At 37.3% G+C, this 24,739-nt stretch overlaps 1 protein-coding gene and 1 non-coding gene across 6 annotated transcripts in view; both read right to left on the bottom strand.

Annotated features, from left to right (window-relative positions):
- The window catches only part of STXBP5L (syntaxin binding protein 5L), a 399,447-nt gene that overhangs the window by 299,209 nt on the left and 75,499 nt on the right, over positions 1-24,739 (bottom strand). For all 5 annotated transcript variants that reach the window (XM_043594274.1, XM_043594278.1, XM_043594276.1 and 2 more), the window contains exons 4-5: positions 5,685-5,766; positions 1,451-1,551 (exon numbers count right to left, since the gene is read on the bottom strand). In XM_043594274.1, coding sequence (XP_043450209.1) covers positions 1,451-1,551; positions 5,685-5,766 — 183 coding nt within the window. The remainder of the gene's footprint in view (positions 1-1,450; positions 1,552-5,684; positions 5,767-24,739) is intronic.
- LOC122492450 lies at positions 5,380-5,489 on the bottom strand. The gene has a single exon (XR_006299637.1). It is a non-coding gene; the product is annotated as a U6 spliceosomal RNA (small nuclear RNA).

Genomic DNA, 24,739 nt, shown 5'->3' with positions numbered 1-24,739 from the left:
AAAAAACAAACAAAATCTTACAAACAGTGAAAGAGAAAAAATCAGTATGTCAATATCTGAGTACATGATATTTTTAGTGGTAAAAAACAGGAATAGTATAACAACTCTTGACTGATCTTTAAATTTTTCAATATCCTGAAACTTCTGTTGTATTACTTTAAAATTTAAGATAATATAACCAAAACTAGATCTAAATAAATTCTATCTAGTTTTAGCAAACATCTAAAATATATATTCTCTCCTCTCAAAATATACTAGGTATTATAATAAAAATTTCCATTGATGCCAAATCCTAAAATACTGTAGAAATAATACTCATGAATATTACTCAGAATATTGAGGATTAATTATTTAAATAGTATAGTATGCACCCAAACAGAAAAAGAAAAAGCTTCAGGTAAAAAAAAAAAAAAAAGAGAATGTCTGCATAACTGCCATCCTATTTTCTCACATAGCTATAAAAACAGATTCACTTCATTAAGCTCTGCCCATATAATGATGATTACATATTAAAGTATTACTATTCAACAATGTAAGTACTATCTTGAGTTCTCAGCAATGACTGCCTGCCTCCATTATTCACCTACCTCAATTTGAATAGTACTTGCTAATCTGTGTAAATTTACTTCTCAGGGGTTTCTTTTCCTTTCATTAACATCAAATTTTCCTGTGAAGGCCCTTCTCATTCACTGCAAAGAGTTAGATTGTTTTCCAAATAATAAACAAATATCAGGTTATTTTATAGTTAAATTACAGAGACAGATAAAGAAATACAAATTTTACTTTATCTCCAGGTGGATTATCAATTGAGTAGATGTGAATTATGTTCTAGGACTAATTGAATACAACATTAGAAACATTAAAATTTGGTAGTTAGAAATAAAACCTATTAATTTTTCCCATTTCCATTCAATTTTCTTTCTCATTATTAATATTTCATTCTAAAATGAGGGAATCTAAATTCTGATCAAATTGTCATTTTTGAAAACATTTAGCTTGAATGTGTAGTACTGCTCAACAAATATTTTTGGAATCTAAAACTTTCTCCTGCTATTTTTTCATGTAAAAATATTTAAGCAAAAGACTGAAAATGTAAGACACAATTGCCATGATCAAAAGGTATAAAAATACATTTAGTATTTACTTGACTTTCAAATTTTAGGGCGTTTTCAGCACCCTGGCATAGGGGAAAGAACACATCATTGTTGTAGTGCCAGTTTACAGTGAGAATAAAAATGTTAGGAGTTCCCCATTAGTAGATGATTAAATCTATATCAGTTATGAATTTTCTATGAAATAAACTATAAAAACAAGGCTAACATTAAGTTATTTCTAGATATTAAGATTATGAAAAAAATAGTCTTTCAAGGTTAACCTTGAAACCTAACCTTCCTTCTCAGGAAATACTTTTTTCATACATTAAGAAATTGTTTAACTCAGACATTCTTACCGTTCTCGATTAAATTTAAGAGAATGAAGAATAGCTGGCCTTTTTTGTCTAAGGTTCCATAAATGAAGTGTATCATCTGAACTCGCACTAACCAAGGCACCCTGAAACAAAAAGAAGACAAAGTAAGTGAGTGACTTCCTTAAGAGTTTTTTGTTAGGCAAAACCAACAAGCTGATTTGCTATGTTTTACACTACTTTAAGAGTTACTTGTATCTATATAACCTAGAAATATAAAGAAAACTATTGTACATACTTCAATCAGGAGGGCTAAGAATGCTGAATAGAAGAAGTAAGTGAACTACTGCTAGTCAGGATGACTAGCTCAAGGTATATGCATTTGCCACTGGAGAGAAATAATTATTGTAGCATCATATGGATATTAAAAATTTTTTGTAGGGGCACCTGGGTGGCTCACTCAGGTAAGTGTCCAACTCTTGATTTTGGCTCAGGTCATGATCTTGCAGTCATGGGATTGAGCCCCACATCAGGCTCTGTGCTGACAGTGCAGAGCCTACTTGGGATTCTCTCTCTCCTTCTCTTTCTGCTCCTCTCCTGCTCATGCTCTCTCTCTCTCAAAGTAAATAAATAAACACTAAAAAAACCTTAGAAAAAAATTTTTTAAATTTTCTTTGGGAAAAACTAGGTTTAATTTTCTCACTTCTACTATTTGCATACATACTATGTAGCTTTCCAGAAAAGAAAATATCCAACCAAGTTTTAAAATTGCAATCTGGTCATATTTTATATTTTATATTTATATTTTATTCACCATTTGTAAAGATTCTCTGTACAGTTGTAAATTATATATATTTTCTAAAAAGTACATGTGGTATAATTTATTTTCAAGAATTAACTGATTTCAAGAAGCTTCATCTGTGATAAAAGAAAACACCTTTAATAAAAGAAAACATTTCTCCAATTAGAATTCAGTATAACTACAAAAATAATACAAAGATTTTTTTTACATTAGTCCAGATACAAATAAATTATATTTCAAATACACTAGTATGTTTTCTACCTTTTAATATGGCAGATACCATAAGGGCAGATAACTAGCTGCCATGTATGATTTCATAGATATGTATGCTTAAACTATTTATGTGAGCTAGGAACATCTTAAACTATGTCAGAAGTTTTACCATTATAGGTTTCCCAGCTGAAAATGCCAGATCTTGCAGAATCATCATATCCTGAGATATCTAAAATTCTTTTCATATTTTCCAAAGTACTCTGTTACAAGTAACCTTTCATAGTTTATAATATCAACTGCAGATATCAATATGATTATCCCATTTAGATGATCAGATTAACTATAATGAAATTCCCAGAATTTATTTCTTCATTAGGGATTAAAAAAAAGAAGATAGAAATTGTTATAGAAGAACATTTAGATTCCTAAGACAAAAATGTTCATGTATCCTATCATGCTTCTCCTCATATTGTATACCTGTGATTTCAGGCTCAAAGAATAGCTTTTAAAACATCAATCATAATCCAAGAGTATATCCATTAAAATATGTTTAAAATGTATATAATTTGCACATTTATATATTAGTATATAAATACACATGATTAAAAGTATACACTCATATATATATTTTTAACATGAACCCATAATTACATTCCATGCAATAAAATGTACTGTATACAGGCCTTGAGGATTTTTATGTTTGTTTGCTTGTTTTATGTATAAACTGTCCCCAAATGTTTCTTATATACAAACTGGAATGTTACTAGGATTGCTTGCCAGTGTTGATAGGCTAATTTTTTAGATATAGGATGTTGATCTCCTTTCTAAGGACAATGGAAATTCACTTAGACTAGGGTGGGGATAGAACATGATACAGGAAATTAATAAAAATTCTATAAATAGTTATGTGCTATACAAAAGATACAATATGCCAAAGGCAATGGAATTAAAATAAAGCAACATATGTTCAACATCAGTTTAATAGCCAAATAAATCTACGAAGGAAGTCATAGAATTATTAATTCTATGACAAAAATAGGAAACAATTTATCATTTTGGAGGGACATGAACAGTACCACTGAGCATAACACTACCAATAAAGATTATAAGACACATAAGAAAGTAAGCACATCAGCAGGTGTCTAGGACTTATTTATAAAAGCAAAGTGAATCTGTAAGAAGCACAAGTAATAAAAATTCGTGAAAAGATTAAAAACAAATAAAAACACCAGCCATGAGGTCAGACTAGGAAGTTTGGAAAAAGGTAAAAGAGCTGAGTGTAAGATGGATCAGGGTAACTAGTTCTGGTTAGATGATGGAAACTGAAGGATGTTAAAGGCTTTCTTTTTACTTAGTTATACAGCACAGAAGTAAACCTAAGGATTTCAAGATGATTCTCAGAGAATCAAAATGAGAGAAAATCACCTAGAAACAAGTTATACCTGCTAGTGAACAACCATGCAGAAGGCAAAAGGCTGAGATCACTCTACTAAGAGTTACAGAGTAACAAGGAGACTTCAAAAAGGTTGGCATTCTAAATACTAATGACAAGTATTATAATAAAATGTTTTTAAAAATTTTCCCTTTTCTTCTTTATCTCCCTCTCTCATTGTGGTATCCCATAGTAAATATGACTATAAGGTAAAATATGCTAGGTTTGTCAATCTTCTGAGAAAGATTTTCAGCCAAAAGAAGTAAAGGGTGGACATTTGCCAACATCACAAATTTTTCATGCCTTAACTATCTCTGATACAAAGCTCTATGAACCATTTTACCCATGTTTATGATTATAAAATTTTTAGAAAAAATATAGTAAATATATGGAGATAGTGAATAAAATCATCATTCATGTCATAAGGAAACAATCAGCAATAATTCATTTTCTTTTTCTCAAGGCACTGAGTTCAGTCTGCTATGTGCCTAAATTCAGTACAGCACAAATGCTTTTTATTATTATTATTATTATTATTATTATTATTATTATTTTGAGAGAGAGAAAGAGAGCACATGCATGAGTGGGGGAGGGGCAGAGAGAGAAGGAGAGAGAAAATCCCAAGCAGGCTCCATGCTCAGCATGGAGCCGGATGCAGGGTTCAATCTCACAACCACCAGATCAGAACCTGAGAAGATATCAAGAGTTGGACACTTAGGGGAGCCTGGGTGGCTCAGCCAGTTAGGCATCTGACTTTGGCTCAGGTCATGATCTCATGGTTTGTGAGTTCAAGCCCACAAGGGGCTCTGTGCTGGTGGCTTGGAGCCTGGAGCCTGCTTCAGATTCTGTGTCTCCTCTCTCTGCCCCTCCCATGCTCGTGCTCTGTCTATGTCTCTCAATAATGAATAAACATTAAAAAAATTAATTAAAAAAAAAAGAGTTGGACACTTAACCGACTGAGCCACCCAGGCACCCCAGTATGGCACAAATCCTTAAAGCATTTTTGCATTGACTGGCTCACTTAATTGAACACAGCTCTAGAAAACTCAATGACCCACTTAAAATATGAATAAAAATATGAGTCCAGAAGGCTTTAAGAAGTCTTCAACTAATGAAAGATCTGCAACCTTTCTGAGCTTTATAATTAATTACATACTTTGTCTTTAGGAGGCTCTTTATCACCATAGGTCTATAAAAACAGGGATGGAGTAGGGAGTCAATTGTCATAATACCTATGGATATACAAATAAATACAAATGCATACATATACCAACAAATATGTATAAATATATAGATAGCAGAACCCATAGGTAAATAACTGAAAAGATTATTTCATGAAAGATAAAGGCAAAACATGAAGTTAGTGCTAGATTATAAAATTTAAGTTGGCATGCAGAAAAAAATTTAGTGATCAAGGAAGCAATTGGTTTTAGTAAGTTTAAAAAATTAAATAATCTGTAAATTATGCTGAATAACAATAACATTCTTCTGGTACGACCTTTTTCCTTTACAATCTAATAAATTGACAAATACTAAAATAGTCTTTTACAAATTTGCATGTCATCCTTGCACAGGGGCCATGCTAATCTTTCTCTGTATCATTCCCGTTTTAGTATGTGTGCTGCCAAAGTGAGCACTGAAATATTCTTTTTTAAGAAATGTGACCATGAATAATATTTCACACATATATATCTTTAAGCATTTAGAATATACAAAATATAACATATTTAAATAAAAATAATATATTTTTATATATCATAATATTAAAAAGATCACATCAACTAATGCAGTGCATATGTGGATGCCTCTGTGATAGTCAAGAAAATCCTTACCTCATTGATCAAGAACTGGAGCTGCAGGACTGCTGCACCACTTTCATGTTGGCAATAACAATCAACTCCAGGTCTCCCGAGTCTAATATAATAAATGTCAAGGATTCTAAGATTTTACTTAGTACTAGTATTAATTAGTAAAGAAAAAACTAACTTACTTAGCATCTAATGTTTTGCTTTTAAGTTATCTTGATTTTTGTAAATAAAGAGTCAAAATATCTTAGTTAATGCAAATAACATTATGTAACACAGGACAACAAAATGGCCAAATAGGACATCTCTTGCACAAATGCCCTTCTTGACAACAACTTGGCATCCATGCACAGATGCACAGAAAGCATCCATGCTTTCCTGGGAGCTTCCAGATCCATATAGGAGGCTGCAAAACCCCAGTGCAGTCCAAGAATGAAAAGAGTTGTTTTGAGAAGGCAGGGTTACTCCAGGCAACTGATTTACTGACTGTAGTCTCAACTACAGAAATAGAAATAGCTCTGCACGCCCCCCCCCCCCCGCCTCAGAACTCAGCTACAGCCCCCATTCAACTTGGGGTCACCAGAATTTGCTATATGCCAAGAGACCTGTAAGAGTCACTCCTACCCAAATCAGGTGGTAGTCATACAGACCTTACATCAGTTGTGGACTGGAAGTGGTCTTTGAACCAGCTCTAGCTCCTCTTGGGTACAGTGCAGGAGCCACTGGAAGTAAGCCCACCAAATTCAAGCAGACCATAGATTCTTAAACAACCTTCTAACTAGGCTCTAGACCTTCTCAGCCACAGTCTAGGAACAATCTTGCTGGCACAGTGACCCTGTTGGAGACACTCTTGTCTGTGCCCCTAGAGATCCTGAAAGGGATCTATCTTCCTCACAGCAACAGTCTGACAGTCGGCCAGCAGTCCTGAGGGTCCAGGGTCCCAGTGGAGGATACGACCATCTATGCATCTGAAGATCTGGAAAGAGCCCCATATTCTACTCTGGGCCCCTTCCAGCCACAGTCCACAAGTAGGCCTGCTGGCAAGAGGTCCAGGCTGTAGTCACTCCCATCTGTCCTCCCAATGATCCTAAAAGGGCCTATACATGATCCCAGCCTCGTCACAGTCACAGCCAGCCAGCAACCCTGAGGGTCCAGGGTCCCAGTGGGAAACATTCTTACCTGCAATACTGATAACTCTGAAAGGGCCCTATATTCAGTTCCAACCCCTCCAACTGCAGCCTGTGAATAGTCCTGCTGCCACAGGGACCTGACAGGAGACACCTCCAGCCTCAATCCGTGAGCTGTCCTACAGGCACAGGGACTTGGTAAGAGCTTATACTGTACTCCAGAAGATCCTGAAAGGTCCCTATACTCAACTTGAGCCCCTTAAGCCATGATCAGGGACCAATTCAGCCTATTCAGTGACCTGGAGGGAGACATGCCCATCTCTGTCCACAGAGCCAGTCTGAGAATCCTAATCTTTCTTGTGGATTGTAAAACAGCCCTGAGGCTCAGTTCCAGCACCTCTTAGGTACAGTCTAGGGTCAATCCTGCCTACCTAGGGAGCCATCAAGTAAGGAGGCAGCAGTTCTCCCAGGGATCTGATGGGAGCCACACCCACCATCTACCTGATAATAAGCCCACTGTCTATTTACCTGATAACAGGAGCCACACGTGAAGCCTTGTCCAGTACCACCCTACTAACAAAGTACTACAGGCAGTAGTATGCACCCAGGGACCAGAAGTGATCCACACTGGCCTAAGCCCTGGTAACAAGCCCAACCACAGACTCTACTGCAGATCCAGTGACAGCCTTGTAACCAGCTCCAACCTAGCACAACTGTGATTCTAGAAGTAATACTATCAGTCCAAGGAACAGACAAGAGAAGGCCTTTACCTTCCATTCTATAAAAACTGAAAGAGGCATTTGCTCCTGCAAATGCACAGACACCAATGCAAGGCAACATAGATCATGAATTAAATATATATGACACCACCAAAGAGCACTAATAGCACTCCAGTAACAGACCCCCCAAAAATGGAAATCTATGATTTACCCAGAAAAGAATTCAAAATAATCATCTTTTTAAAAAGTGAATGAAAATGCAAAAGGGGGGCGCCTGGGTGGCGCAGTCGGTTAAGCGTCCGACTTCAGCCAGGTCACGATCTCGCGGTCCGGGAGTTCGAGCCCCGCGTCAGGCTCTGGGCTGATGGCTCAGAGCCTGGAGCCTGTTTCCAATTCTGTGTCTCCCTCTCTCTCTGCCCCTCCCCCGTTCATGCTCTGTCTCTCTCTGTCCCAAAAATAAATAAATGTTGAAAAAAAAAATTAAAAAAAAAAAAAAAAAGAAAATGCAAAAGGAACACAACTAAACAAAATCAGAAAAACAATTCATGAACAAAATACATTTAATAAACAGAAACTATAAAAAAAGAACCAAACAGAAATCCTAGAGCTCAAGAATACAATTGCCAGAAATGAAAAATTTAGAACATAGCTTCAATAACAGGACTGATCACACAAAAGGATTAGCAAACTCAAAGATAAATCATCTGAAATTAGAAGAACAAAAAAAGAGTGAAGAAAGTCTAAGTAAATTATGGGATACCATCAAGCAAGTTGGTATTTGCATCATGAGAGTCCCAGAGAAGGAAGAGAAAGAAGCAGAGAGATTATTTAAGGAAAATAGCTGAAAACTTCTCAAACTGTGGAAAAGACGTAGATATCCAGGTACAGGAAGTTCAAAGGAACTCATGGGGCACTTCAGTTAAGCATCTGACTTCAGTTCAGGTCATGATCTCACAGTTTGTGAGTACAAGTTGCATGTCAGGCACCATGCTGACACCTCAGAGCCTGGAACCTGCTTCATATTCTGTGTCTCCCACTCTCTCTGCCCTCCCCTGCTCGCATTCTGTCTCTCAAAAATAACCAAATATTAAAAAAAAAATTTTTTTTAAAGGAACCCAAGCAAGATCAACCCAGAAATTACTCAGAAAAATTATAATCAAACGTTTAAAGTCAAAGACAAGGAGATAATTTTGAAAGCAACAATAGAAAAGCAACTTGTCACATACAAAGGAACTCACATAAGTCTATCAGTAGATTTCTCTGCAGAAATCTTGCAGGCCAGGAGGTAGTGGGATATTATATTCAAAGTAGTGAAAGAAAAAATCTGCCAAACAAGAATACTACACCCAGCCAAACAGTCCTTCAGAAATGAAGGAACAATAAAGACATTCCCAAACAAACAATGGCTAAGGGAGTTCATTACCACTAAACTTGCTGTTAATAAAACATGAAAGGGGATTCAAGCTGAAATGAAAGGACATTATGTAACAACATAAAAACATAAAAGTATAAAACTCACTATAAAGAGTAAATAAATACATAAATTCAGAATACCCTAGTATTTTAATGGTGGTATAGAAATCACTTTTATCTCTATTATAAAAACTAAGGATAATATTTAAAGAACTGTAGCTACAAAAATTTGTTAATGGATGCACAATATATAAAGATGTAAAATGTGACAATTCCATAAATTGTTGGGGGAGGTGAAATAAAAGTGTAGAGTTTTTGTACATGATTGAAAGTGAGCTGTTATCAGCTTAGACTATTATATCTCTAAGATGTTTTATATAAGCCTTATAGTAACCAAAAAGAAAAAAAAAATCTATAGTTGTTACATAAAAGATAAAATGAAAGGAATTAAAGTACATAAAAATATATATATATAAATAACACAAATTAAGAGAGAAAGAAAAGAACAAAGGAACAAAGGAATTAAAAATTCAGAAAATAATTTTTTAAATGGTAATAGCAAGTACTTACCTATCTATTATTTAAATGTAAATAAACGAATTCTCCAGTCAAAAGACACAAAGTGCCTAAATGGATAAGAAACAAGATCCAATGATATGTGGCCTGCAAAAGACTCTCTTTAGCTTTACAGATATACATAGGCTGAAATTGAAGGGATGATAAAGGACATTCCATGCAAATGGTAACCCAAAATATACTGATGTCAGATAAAACAGACTTTTAGTCAAAATCAGTGGCAAAAGGAAAAAGTCACAATATAGTAATAAAGGGGTCAATTCATCAAGAGGATATAACAATTATAAATATGTATGTACCATCACTGAAGCACCTAAATATTTAAAGCAAATATTATCAGAACTGGAGGGTAAAATAGAAGGGAACACAATAATAGTAAGGCACTTAAACACCCCACTTGCAACATTAGAGAAATCATCCACACAGAATTAAGAAGGAAATAGTGGACCTAAATAACACTACAGCCCAAATGGACCTGACAGACATACAAAGAACATTACATTCAAGAGACCAGAATACACATTTTTTTTCAAGGGCATACAAAACATTCTCCAGGATATATCATATGTTGGAACACAAAGGGAGAATATTGAAACAATTTGTAGTATCTTTTCTGACCACAGTGGTATTACACTAAAAATCAGTAACAGGAGGAAAGCTGAAAAATTCACTAAATTAGAATTTAAACAATGCAAAATTGTAGGGTGCCTGGGTGGCTGTCAGTAAGCATCTGATTCTTGATTTCAGCTCAGGTCATGATCTCATGGTTTGTGGGTTTGAGCCCCACATTGGGCTCTGTACCACCTAGGATTTTCTCTCTCTCTCCCTCTCTACCCCTTCCCTGCTCTCTGCCTCAAAATAAATAAATAAAAATTTTAAAAAGAAAGAAAAACACACAAACAATCCTGAACAACCAATGGATAAGAGAAGAAACCAAAAGGAAAATCATACAGTATCTTGAGACAAATGTAAATGAAAATAAGACACACCAAAACTTATGGGAGGTAGGAAAAGCAGTTTTACAAGGAAAGTTTACAGCCACAAATGCCTAAATTAAGAAAAAAGAAAGATCTCAAATAAACAACCATTTGACACCAAAAGGAATTAGAAAAAGAACAAACTAAGCCCAAATTAACAGGGAAAAAAAGGAAATTATAAAAATCAGGGAGGAAATAACTGAAATAAAGATTACAGAGATTTTTTATTTTTTTATTGAAAAAAATCAATAAAACTAAGAGCCATGTTTATTTTTGGAGGGATAAACAAAATAAGCCTTTAGCTAGATCAATCAAGAAAAAAAGAGGAAAATAAACTTATAAATGAAAGAGAAGACATTACACATGACCCCACAGAAATACAAAGAATCATAAGAAACTACTATGAACAACTATACATCAACAAATTGGATAACCCAAAAGCAATGGATAAATTCCTAGAAACATGAAACCTACCAAGAATAAGTAATGAAGAAACAGAAAATCTAAATAGACTAACAATGGCTACAGAGATTGAAGCAATACTCAAAACCTCCCAACAAAAGAAAGCCCAGGACCAGATAGTTCCACAGAACATTTAAAGAATTAATGCCAATCTTTTTCAAAGTCTTCTAAAAAAATTAAGAGGAGACAACACCCTCAAACTTAGTTTACAAGGTCAGCCTTACTCTGATGCCAAATCCAGAAAAGGACAGTACAGGAAATGAAAATTATAGGCCAATATCCCTGATGAATATAGATGCAAAAATTCTCTCCAAAATATTAGCAAACCAATTCCACAGCATACAAAATGAATCAGACACCAAGACTAAGTAGGATTAATCACTGAGATGCAAGGATGGTCCAACATACATAAGTAAACAAAATAATACACCACATTAACAAATGAAAGGTAAAAATCATATAATTCTCTAGAAGATGAAGAAAAAAACATTTGACAAAATTCAACATGCTTCCATGAAAAAAAAAAAACTCCCAATAAATTGGGTATAGAAAGAAGATACCTTAATATAATAAACGCCATATACCACAAGCCCACAGCTAACATCATACTTGGTGAAAGAAGTTGGAAGCTTTTCCTCTAAAATCAAGAGGGGGCACCTTGGGTGGCTTAGTCAGTTAAGTGACCGACTCTTGATTTTGGCTCAAATCATTATGGCATGGTTTGTGAGTTCGACCCCCACATCCGGCTCTGCACTGACCGTGTGGAGCCTTCCTGGGATTCTCTCTCTCTCCCTTGCTCTCTGCCTTTCCGATGCATTCTCTCATTCTCTTTCTCCCCCTCTCTCAAAATAAATAAATAAACTTTAAAAAATAAAAATAAATAAAATCAAGAGAACAACAGTGCCCACTCTCATGACACCCATTCAACATAGTACTAGAAGTCCTAGGAAAAGCAATAAGATAAGAAAAAGAAATAAAAGACTTCTAAATCATAAAGGAAGAAGTAAAATTATCTCTGTGGATGACATAAAATTATATGTAGAAAAACCTAAAGATAATACCAAAAAATGTTAGAATAAATGAATTTAGTAAAGTTGCAGGATATAAAATCAGCATACAAAAATCAGTTTCATTTCTATACATTAACAACAAAAGATCAGAAAGAGTAATAAAGAAAACAAAACCTTCTTACAGTAATAGAAAAACACACATGCACAACAACAACAATAAAATATTTAGGAATACATTTAAACAAGGAGGTGAAAGATTTGTAAAATAAAAAATTTAAGATAATGATGAAAGAAATTGAAGAAGACACAAATAGAAAGATATCCTGTGTTCGTGAACTGGAAGAATTAATACTGTTAAAATGTCCATACTACCCAAAGCTATCCATAGATTTGTTGTAATTCCTATCAAAATTCCAGTTTTCGCAGAAATAGAAAAAAAATCCTAAAATTTTTATGGAACCACAAAAGAACCAAGTAACCAAAGTACCCCTAAGAAACAAACCTAAAGCTGGAGGTATCACACTTCCTGATTTCAAACTGTATTAGAAAGCTATAGTAACCAAAACAGTATGATTCTAGCATAAAAACAGACACATACCAGTGAAATAGAATCAAGAGCCCAGAAATAAGTCCACACATATACAGTCAACTGATATTTGACAAAGGAGCCTAGAACACACAATAGGGAAAAGACAGGTTCTTCAATAAATGGTATTGGGTGTTTTCTCTGTACAGAAATGGATATTCACATGTGAAAAAAAAATGAAACTGAACCCCTATCTCACATCATTCAGAAATATTAACATGAAATGTATTAAAGGCTTAAATATAAAACCTAAACACCCCCGCAAAAAAAAAATACTGCAAGAAAACAGAGGCTAAAATCTCCTTTACATTGATATTGCAATTTTGCTTATGACACCAAAAGCACAAGTAACAAAAATAAATATAAACGAATGGGACTACATCAAACTAAAAAGCTACTATATAGCAAAACAAACAACAGAATGAAGAAGCAATATGTATAATGGAAGAATATATTTGCAAACCATATATCAGATAAGAGGTTAATATCCAAAATGTATAAGGAATGCATAAAAAGCAAAAGCAAAATTTTTAAAAAATTGGACAGAAGACCTGAACAGACATTTTCACAAAGACATACAAATGGTCAATAGGTAAAAAGAAAGTTCCCAACCTCAATAATCACCAGGGAAATGTAAGAGCTATTACTTTATACCTGTCAGAATGGCTGTCATTAAAAAGAGATAAGAGAGGCTGGAAAGATGGCAAAGTAGGAGAACCCTAAGTTCACCTTTTGTCCCATGAATATATAACACTCCAGAGATAACTCCATATAACGAGATAATAACCCAGAAAATAATATGGGCAGAACAAACTCCAAAACTAACTGTAGTAGAAAGGAGGCCACATCAAAGAGGTAGGAAGCGCAGCGATGTGGTAGGGAGCTAAACAGACCATAGGCTGTCCAAGGGGGGAGACAGCATCAGGCACAGAGAAGGGAGAGAAACAGACTATCACACTGGGAAGCCCACATGAGGAAGACGAATCCCCATGACATTTGGCTTTGAAAACTAGAGTGAGTGGCCAAATTTTGTGAGTGCTGACAACCAGCATGACTTAAAACCTGGAATTTAAAAAATAAGCTTCTCAGTTCTGGGAGAGCCCAGAGGCAATCAGAAGCTGTCTCTGCTTTTAAAGAGACAGCACTACAAAAAGCCCACAGAGATATAGCACAGAAGCAGCAATTTAATAAACATCTCAGGCAGACAGGAGGAAGAGTTATTTACTAATCTCAGAGCATGTCTGGAGGGGCAGGGTTCACTGAGGGACTTCTCCAGGAACAAAGGAGCTGGCAGGTGCCATTTTCTTCCCCCACCAGCACATAGCCATCAGCAGGAACCAACACAGGCCCAACACTCACTACCTAACTTGTGTATGCTAACCCTAGACCCCCAGACTTCAGTGGGTCCACCCTTTCCAGTCACACTTTCCTCAATCACAGCATTATGGCTCCCCTCCCAGAGAAGACCAGCACAAACGTTGCCAACACCTTGTTTCCTGACCTGCATGCTTTGTGGGCCTTGGTCCCAGGGGCAACAGTGGGGTCCCTCCTGCAGAAGATCTCTATGCACCATGTTAAAATTGCAGGCCCCACTCATACGCTCTGCAGCTTTGCATCAGCCTTCCCGGGTTCTAGCAACTGTAATAGGTCTTTTTACAAACAGACTGGCTCACACCTTGTTAAAACAGCATGCCCCACCCTAGCTGTCCCAGATACAGCATGTCCCCTCTCACCAGGGTGCAAAATGGCAGACACTGTACCTAAATCCTCCAATATACTCTTGGCTAGAGTCAATTCAAAATGGGCTATGAGCCTGGCAGTATGCAAGCAACCCCAACACGGCCGGCACCACTCTAGAGTGACTTCTGCCATGGGGTGAAGGGAAGATAACCACAGACCAGTCAGATGGTGGCCATAGCAGTGGGCTGGGGGCAGACAGTTGGTCTGATTGCAGGCCCCACCTACCAATGAAAGCTTCTCAAGGGATAACAGAGGGATAGTGCCCTACAGTTTGCTGCTACTGCATCTCTGGCAAACAAATAGTCTTACTAAAGTCAAACCCAAGGCAGCCCCAGAGAATGGCCCCTAACACTACAGGGACCTAACACTGACCAAAACAGGCAAAGAGAGCCATTGAAGATGACTGGAATGGAGGAAAAAGCAGCCAAGAAACAACATCAGGGCACAAGCAATATGCAGAGGAAACAAACCTGAAGCACTAGGTTCTGGTGAACAGGGGATACTGCAGTGCAGGGCACTACAGGACCTTTTCTTCTTTGGGCCATTAATTTAAAGAGAGGGGACATAACTGACTTTCCTAGCATAGAAAGTCTGACTAAATAAGTTAGACAGAAAGAAAAGACAGAGGAATATGCAAATGAAAGCACAGAGCAAAATCACAGCAAAGGACTTAAGCAAAATTGATATAAGTAATATGCTGGATAGAGAATTTAAAGTTATGATCACAAAGATATTCACTGAACTTGAGGAAAGAAGGGATATCAGTGAGACAGTTAACAAAGAGATAAAAAAATGAACCAATCAGAAATGAAGAATACAATAAATGAAATAAAAATTTTCATTTTGATGGAATAAATAGCAGGTAGAGGAAGCAGAGGAATGAACTAATGACCTGGAAAACATTGTGATGGAAAGTAATAGAGCTGAGCAAGGGAGACACAAAAGAGTTATGTCAAACGAGAATAGACTTAGGGAACTCAGCAACTCCATCAAGCATAATAATATTTACATTATAGGTATCCCAGAAGAAGGACAGAGGGCAAAGGGAGCAGAAAATTATTGTAAGAAATAATAGCTGAAAACTTCCCTAATCTGGGGAAGAAAACAGAAATCCAGATTCCAGAGGCACAGAAATCCCTCAACAAAATCAAACCAAGGAGGTCCACACCAAGACACATAGCAATTAAAATGGCAAAAAGTAGTGAAAAAAAAAAATTTTAAAGCATCAAGAAGATCATTACATAAAATGGAAATCTCATAAGGCTACCACAGAAGTTTTTCAGCAGAAATTCTGCAGGCCAGAAGGGAATGGTATGATATGTTCAAAGTGTTGAAAGAAAAAATCTACAACCAAGAACACTCTATCCAGAAAGGCTATTATTTGGGATACAAGGAGAGATAATGAGTTTCTAAGACAAAAGCTAAAGGAGTTCATGACCATTAAAGCAGACCTGCAAGGAATGTTAAGGGGAACTCTATGAGTGGAAAGGAAAGACCATAACTAAGAGTAAGAAAAGTAGGAAGCACAATGCAGTACAAAAAAAAGTGTATCAGCAAAAATCAAAGAACTCACAAAATAAAAGGATGTAAGTTATGACATCATATGTAAAATGTGGAGGAGGGGAGTAAAGAATGGGTTCAAACTTAAGCAACCATCAACTTAATATAAACTAGTACATGCAGAAGATGATATATGAAAATCTAATGGTAACCACAAATCAAAACCACTAATAGATATGCAAAAAGTAAAGACATAGGAATTCAAGTATATCATGAAAGAAAGCCAGCAAACCATGAAACAAGACAGCAAGGAGAAAAAAGGAACATAGAAGAACTACAAAAACAACCATAAAACAAGTAATAAAATGGCAATGAAAACATACCTACCAACAATTATTTTGAATGTAAATGGACTAAACATTCCAATCAGAACACAAAGAGTGATGGAGTGGATAAAACAACAAGACCGAACCCATACACTGCCCACAAGAGACTCTTTTCAGACCTAAAGACACTTGCAGATTGAAATTGAGGGGATGGAAAACAATTTATCATGCAAACTGGATGCCAAAAGAAAGCAGGGGTAGCAATACTTATCTCAGACAAAATTGACTTGAAAATAAAAAGACTCTAACAAGACAAAAAGAACACATATAATCATAAAGGGGACAATCCACCAAAAGGTATAACAATTGTAAATATTGTGCACTCAACATAGGAGCACCCAAATACACAAAAGAGTTGATAAGAAAAATAAAGGAACTAATCAATAGTAATACAATAATAGTAGAGGACTTTAACATCCCACCTACATCAATGGATAGACCATCCAAATAGAAAATCAATGAGGAAACAGTGGCTTTGAGTGACACATTAGACCAGATAGATTTAACATATCTATTGAGAACATTCCATTATAAAACAGCAGAAAAAAACACACTCTTTTCAAGTGCACATGGAACAGTCTCCAGAAGAGACCACACATTAGCCCACACAACAAGCCTCAACAAATTCAAGAAGATTGAAGTCATACCATGCATCTTTTCTACCAACACTATAAAACTAGAAGTCAACCACAAGAAAAAAACTAGAAAAACAAAAAATACATAGAGGTTAAATAACATGCTACTAAACAATGAATGGGGCAACCAGGAAATACGTGAAGAAATAAAAGAATACATGAAAACAAATGAAAATGAAATTACAACAACCCAAAACCTTTGGGAGGCAGAAAAAGTGGTTCTAAGATGGAAATTCATAGCAATACAGGCTACCCCAAGACAAGAAAAATGTTAAATAAACAATCTAAACTTACACACCCAAAGGAGCTAGAAAAAGAAGAAAAACCAATACCCAAAACCAGCAGAAGGAAAGATTTAATGAAAAATTAGAGCAGAAATAAATGGTATGCAAACAAAAGAAACAATAGAACAGATCAATGAAACCAAAAGCTAGTTCTTTGAAAAGATAAATATAAACCTGTAGGCAGACTCACAAAAGAGAGAGAGAGAGAGAGAGAGAGGACTCAAATGAAATCAGAAAGAGGAGTAATAAGAACCAACACCACAGAAATACAAACTATTGTAATAGACTATTGCAAAAAATTATACGTCAACAAATTCAACAACCTAGAAGAAATGTATAAATTCCTAGAAACATATAACCTCCCAAAGATGAAGCTGGAAGAAATAGAAAATTTGAACAGACCAATTATCAGCAAGGAGATGGAAATCAGTAATCAAAAACTCCCAACAAAAGTCAAGGACCAGATGGCTTCACAGGCCATTTCTATCAAATATTTAAAGAAGAGTTAATAACTGGCTCAGTCAGTTAAGCGTCCGACTTTGGCTCAGGTCATGATCTCACAGTTTGTAAGTTTGAGGCCTGCATCAAGCTCTGTGCTGACAGCTCAGAGCCTGGAGCCTGCTTCGGATTTTGTGTCTCCCTCTCTCTGTCCCTCCCCCACCCATGCTCTGTCTCTGTCTCTCAAAAATAAACAAACATTAAAAAAATTTTAAGAAGAGTTCATACCTATTCTTCTCAAACTATTCCAAAAAAATAAAAAAGGAAAAACTTCCCAATTGAGGCTAAAATTACCCTGATACCAAAGCCAGATAAAGATACCATAAAAGAGAGAGAGAGAGAGAGAGAGAGAGAACTACAGGCCAGTAATTCTGATGAACATGGATGTAAAAATTCTCAATAAAATACTAGCAAATCCAATCCAACCGTACATTAAAAGAATCATTCCCCACAACCAAATGGGATTTATTCCTGAGTTGAAGGGTGGTTCAATCACAAATCAATCTGCATAATTGGTTTAATCACAAATCAATCTGCACAAATCACACTGCATAAATAAGAGAAAGGATAAAAACCACATGATCATTTCACTAGATGGATAAAAAGCATTTGACAAACTATAACATTCATTCATGATAAAAATCCTCAACAAAGTAGGTCTAGAGGGAACATACCTCAACAAAATAAAGGCCTTATATGAAAAATGCACAGCCACTGAGAGACAACATTCCCCTTTTGGAGTACTTTTGGAAGAGCGTTTATTGCCTCCCAAGGATAAAAGACCCTGCAGGTGCCAGCCAAAGGCTTTTCATCATCAGGAGACAGAGGTGCGCCCAGAGGGAATATTACCTTTGCTGCCTTTAGTAGTAACAACATAGATTCCACACACTGTGCAGGAGTGGGACTGTTTCTCAGGGACAGAGGAATTCACACAGCATGGAGCTCTACTCCAAAGGAGAGGAGCACATCTGTGCTGGATCCTTTCAGACTTTGGCTTTTGAATCCCAGCTGCTTGCTGGGAAAATGGAGGGGAGTTGTGGCACAGGGTGAGCTTACTGCCTTTGCTATTCTGTGAGGGCTGCCTGAACAGCAGGGGGGTGTGAGATCCCTGGTTCAAGACAAGATATTAGAGTGGCACCATTTTCCCCCCAACAACAACACAGTGGCACTTCAGAGAGCAATACAGCTGCCCCAGTGGAGGTGGGACCCACTAACACCAAACCCCAACCTCCTGTGCCTGGCAAATGTTTATTTACTGGGACTCTATGCCAAAGCAGCTGACCTCTTCTCTGGAAGACCAACATAGCCAACATCCCCCATATACCAAATGCACTGAGATCCAGGGCTTCAAAACAACACCTATCTTTCTTTTTTCTTTGTTTCTTTCTTCTTCAGTTTTTTCTTTTGGAATCAAAGTTTCTTGTTTGTATTTTTCATTTCCTTTTCTCCTTTTTTTTTTTTTGCCAAGGCTTTTTTATTCTTTTTACTTCTTTTTCTTTCATTCTTTTTTTTCCCTTTCTTTTTCTTTATAATCAACCTTATAGTTTTTTTTTAATGTTTATTTATTTTTGAGACAGAGAGAGGGACAGAGCACGATCAGGGGAGGGGCAGAGAGTGAGGGAGACACAGAATCTGAAGCAGGCTCTGAGCTGTCAGCACAGAGCCTGATGCAGGGCTTGAACTCACAAACTGTGAGATCATGACCTGAGCCAAAGTTGGATGCCTAACCGACTGAGCCACCCAGGTGCCCCATCCTTACAGTTTTTTGACTTCATCATTGCCAATTTTGATGCCTTTGATTTCCTTTTGTTGTCTAATTGCTGACGCTACCACTTCCAACACTATGTTAAACAACAGTGGTGAGGGTGGACATCCCTGTCATGTTCCTGATTTCAGGGAGAAGGCTCTCAGTTTTTCACCATTGAAGATGATATTAGCTGTGGGCTTTTCATAAATGGCTTTTATGATCTTTAAGTATGTTCCTTCTATCCCGACTTTCTTGAGGGTTTTTGTTAAGAAACGATGCTGAATTTTGTCAAATGCTTTTCTGCATCAATTGACAGGATCATATGGTTCTTATCTTTCTTTCATTAAACATTGATTAATTTGTGAATATTGAACCAGCCCTGCAGCCCAGGAATGAATCCCACTTGATCATGGTGAATAATTCTTTTTATATGCTGTTGAATTTGATTTGCTAGTATCTTATTGAGAATTTTTGCATCCATATTCATCAGGGATATTGGCCTGTAGTTCTCTTTTTTTACTGGGTCTCTGTCTGGTTTAGGAATCAAAGTAATACTGGCTTCATAGAATGCGTCTGGAAGTTTTCCTTCCCTTTCTATTTTTTGGAATAGCTTGAGAAGGATAGGTATTATCTCTGCTTTAAACATCTGGTAGAACTCCCCTGGGAGGTCATCTGGTCCTGGACTCTTATTTGTTGGGAGATTTTTGATAACTGATTCAATTTCCTGGCTGGTTATGGGTCTGTTCAAGCTTTCTATTTCCTCCTGATTGAGTTTTGGAAGTGTGTGGGTGTTTAGGAATTTGTCCATTTCTTCCAGGTTGTCCAGTTTGTTGGCATATAATTTTTTATAGTATTCCCTGATAATTGCTTGTATCTCTGAGGGATTGGTTGTAATAATTCCATTTTCATTCATGATTTTATCTATTTGGGTCATCTCCCTTTTCTTTTTGAGAAGCCTGGCTAGAGGTTTATCAATTTTGTTTATTTTTTCAAAAAACCAACTCTTGGTTTCATTGATCTGCTCTACAGTTTTTTTAGATTCTATATTGCTTATTTCTGCTCTGATATTTATTATTTCTCTTCTTCTGCTGGGCTTAGGCTGTCTTTCCTGTTCTGTTTCTATTTCCTTTAGGTGTGCTGTTAGATTTTGTATTTGGGATTTTTCTTGTTTCTTGAGATAGGCCTGGATTGCAATGTATTTTCCTCTCAGGACTGCCTTCACTGCATCCCAAAGCGTTAGGATTGTTGTATTTTCATTTTAATTTGTTTCCATACATTTTTTAATTTCTTCCCTAATTGCTTGGTTGACCCATTCATTCTTTAGTAGGGTGTTCTTTCACCTCCATGCTTTTGGAGGTTTTCCAGACTTTTTCCTGTGGTTGATTTCAAGCTTCATAGCATTGTGGTCTGAAAGTATGCATGGTATAGTCTCAATTCTTGTATACTTATGAAGGGCTGTGTTGTGACCCAGTATGTGATCTATCTTGGAGAATGTTCCATGTGCACTCGAGAAGAAAGTATATTCTGTTGCTTTGGGATGCAGAGTTCTAAATATATCTGTCAAGTCCATCTGATCCAATGTATCATTCAGGGCCCTTGTTTCTTTATTGACTGTGTGTTTAGATGATCTATCCATTTCTGTAAGTGGAGTGTTATAGTCCCCTGCAATTACCACATTCTTGTCAATAAGGTTGCTTATGTTTGTGACTAACTGTTTTTATATATTTGGGGGCTCCCGTATTCGGCACATAGACATTTATAATTGTTAGCTCTTCCTGATGGATAGACCCTGTGATTATTATATAATGCTCTTCTTCATCTCTTGTTACAGCCTTTAATTTAAAGTCTAGTTTGTCTGATATAAGTATGGCTACTCCAGCTTTCTTTTGACTTCCAGTAGCACGATAAATAGTTCTCCATCCCTTCACTTTCAATCTGAAGGTGTCCTCAGGTCTAAAATGAGTCTCTTGTAGACAGCAAATAGATGGGTCTTGTTTTTTTATCCATTCTGATACCCTATGTCTTTTGGTTGGCACATTTAGCCCATTTACATTCAGTTTTATTATAGAAAGATACGGGTTTAGAGTCATTGTGATGTCTGTAGGTTTCATGCTTGTAGTGATGTCTCTGGTACTTTGTCTCACAGGATCCCCCTTAGGATCTCTTGTAGAGTTGGTTTAGTGGTTAACGAATTCCTTCAGTTTTTGTTTGTTTGGGAAGACCTTTATCTCTCCTTCTATTCTAAATGACAGACTTGCTGGATAAAGGATTCTCAGCTGCATATTTTTTCTGTTCATCACACTGAAGATTTCCTGCCATTTCTTTCTCGCCTGCCAAGTTTCAGTAGAGAGATCAGTCACGAGTCTTATCGGTCTCCCTTTATATGTTAGAGCGTGTTTATCCCTAGCTGCTTTCAGAATTTTCTCTTTATCCTTGTATTTTGCCAGTTTCACTATGATATGTCATGCAGAAGATCGATTCAAGTTATGTCTGAAGGGAGTTCTCTGTGCCTCTTGGATTTCAATGCCTTTTTCCTTGCCCAGATCAGGGAAGTTCTCGGCTATTGTTTCTTCAAGTACACCTTCAGCACCTTTCCCTCTCTCTTCCTCTTCTGGAATACCAATTTTGCATAGATTATTTCTCTTTAGTGCATCACTTAGTTCTCTAATTTTCCCCTCATACTCCTGGATTTTTTTTATCTTTTTCTCAGCTTCCTCTTTTTCCATAATTTTATCTTCTAGTTCACCTATTCTCTCCTCTCCCTCCTCAATCCGAGCTGTGGTTGCCTCTATTTTATTTTGCAGTTCATTTATAGCATTTTTTAGCTCCTCCTGGCTATTCCTTAGTCCCTTGATCTCTGTAGCAATAGATTCTCTGCTCTCCTCTATACTGTTTTCAAGCCCAGCGATTAATTTTATGACTATTATTCTAAATTCACTTTCTGTTATATTGTTTAAATCCTTTTTGATCAGTTCATTAGCTGTCGTTATTTCCTGGAGATTCTTTTGAGGGGAATTCTTCCGTTTCATCATTTTGGATAGTCCCTGGAGTGGTGCAGAACTGTAGGGCGTTTCCCCTGTGCTGTCTTGAATAACTTGCGTTGGTGGGCGGGGCCGCAGTCAGACCTGATGTCTGCCCCCAGCCCACCGCTGGGGCCACAGTCAGACTGGTGTGTACCTTCTCATCCCCTCTCCTAGTGGCGGGATTCGCTGTTGTGTGGCGTGGCCCATCTGGGCTACTTGCACACTGCCAGGCTTGTGGTGTTCGGGATCTGGCGTATTAGCTGTGGTGGATCAGCAAGGTGCATGGGGGCAGGAGGGGCAGGCTCAGCTTGCTTATCCTTTGGTGATCCACTTTGGGAGGGGCCCTGTGGCACCAGGAGGGGGTCAGACCCAACGCTGGAGGGATGGATCCGCAGAAGCACAGCATTGGGTGTTTGCGCGGTGCAAGCAATTTCCCTGACAGGAACTGGTTCCCTTTGGGATTTGGGCTGGGGGATGGGCGAGGGAGATGGCGCTGGCAAGTGCCTTTGTTCCCCGCCAGGCTGAGCTCTGTCATCTGGGGCTCAGCAACTCTCCCTCCCGTTGTCCTCCAGCCTTCCTACTCTCCAAGCAGAGCTGTTAACTTATAACCTTCCAGATGTTAAGTCCCGCTTGCTGTCAGAACACACTCCGTCTGGTCCCTCTGCTTTTGCAAGCCAGACTTGGGGCCTCTGCTTGGCGGAGGGGCTGCCCCCCCCTCCTGCCCCAGCTCCCTCCCGCCAGTCCGTGTAGCGGGCACCACCTCTCCGCCCTTCCTACCCTCTTCCGTGGGCCTCTTGTCTACCCTTGGCTCCAGAGAATCCGTTCTGCTACTCTTCTGGCAGTTTTCTGGGTTATTTAGGCAGGTGTAGGTGGAATCGAAGTGATCAGCAGGACACGGTGAGCCCAGTGTCCTCCTATGCCGCCATCTTCCCACTTCTCAAAAAATGTGATTTCTTTAGCATTGTACAAAAATGGAATATTCACAGGAAGGCAGAGAGTGACATTATAAGTGCCAGGCTGTGTCAAAATGGTCTTCCTCATTGCCACTTTATTCTGAATGTAATGCAAATAGTGTATATTTACTGGGGCAAAAATTGCAATGATGGGCCATCATTTCTGTGCCATTGGTCGGGGGTTGTGCTTTGTAATTCCAAAGGAATTTTGAAACATTCATTTTCCATGACTTACTTTTAGCCACACTGTCTCTGCCTTTGTTTGCAGTAGAGGCTTTCCTTTAGCTTAAAAAAAAAAAAAAAAAAAGAACATCCTACTAAATAATGAATTGAATGTGTTAGGGCATTCGGGTGGCTCGGTCCAATTCTTAGTTTCGGCTCCGGTCATGATCTCATGGTTCGTGAGTTTGAGCTCCGAATTGGGCTCCACCTTAACAGTACAGAACTTGTTTAGGATTCTCTCTCTCTCTCCTTCTCTCTCTGCCCCACCCTGCTCATGCTTTCTCTCTCTCTCTCTCTCTCTCTCTCTCTCTCTCTCTCAAAATAAATAAACTTAAAAAGAAATAATGGGTGTGTTAACCTGGAAATTAAAGAAGAAATTGAAAAATACATGGAAGCAAATGAAAATGAAAACACAACAGTCCAAACCCTTTGGGATCCAACAGAGGCAGTCATAAGAGGGAAGTACATTGCAATTCAGGCCTATCTCCAGAAACAAGAAAGGTCCCAACTACACAACCTAACTTGATACCTAAAGGTGGAGAAGCAAATAAAGCCTAAAGCTAGCAGAAGGGAAATGATAAAAACTAGAGCAGAAATACACAATATAGAAACAACAACAACAACAACACAGAACAGATCAATAAAACTAAAAGCTGATTCATTGAAAGAATAAATCAATTGCTAAACCCATAGCCAGACTTGTCAAAAATAAAAGAGAAAGGACCCAAATAGATAAAATCACAAATGAAAGAAGACAGATCACAACCAACACCAATACAACTATATATTATAAATTGTTTGTACAATAAATACAAACACTCTAAGAGAATACTATGAAACATTATATGCCAACAAACTGGACAATCTGGAAGAAATGGACAAATGCTAAACTACTAAAACTAAAACTGAAAACAGGAAGAATTGGAAAATTTGAACAGGCCCATAACCAACAAAGAAATTGAATCAGTTATCACCAATCTCCCAAAAAACAAGAGTCCTAGGCCAGATGCCTTCTCACAGGAATTCTATCAGACATTCAAAGAAGAGTTAATACCTATTCTTCTCAAACTGTTCAAAAAAATAAAAAATGGTAGGAAAGCTTCCAAATTCATTCTACGAAGTCAGCATTACCTTGATTCCAAAACTAGACAAAGACCCCACTCAAAAGGGGAATTACAGGCCAATATCCCTGATGAACGTGGATGCAAAAATTCTCAACAAGAT

This window comes from Prionailurus bengalensis, chromosome C2 (genome assembly GCF_016509475.1).
Source record: "Prionailurus bengalensis isolate Pbe53 chromosome C2, Fcat_Pben_1.1_paternal_pri, whole genome shotgun sequence".
Lineage (NCBI taxonomy): Eukaryota > Metazoa > Chordata > Mammalia > Carnivora > Felidae > Prionailurus > Prionailurus bengalensis.
This window is presented reverse-complemented; position numbering and strand designations above follow the sequence as displayed.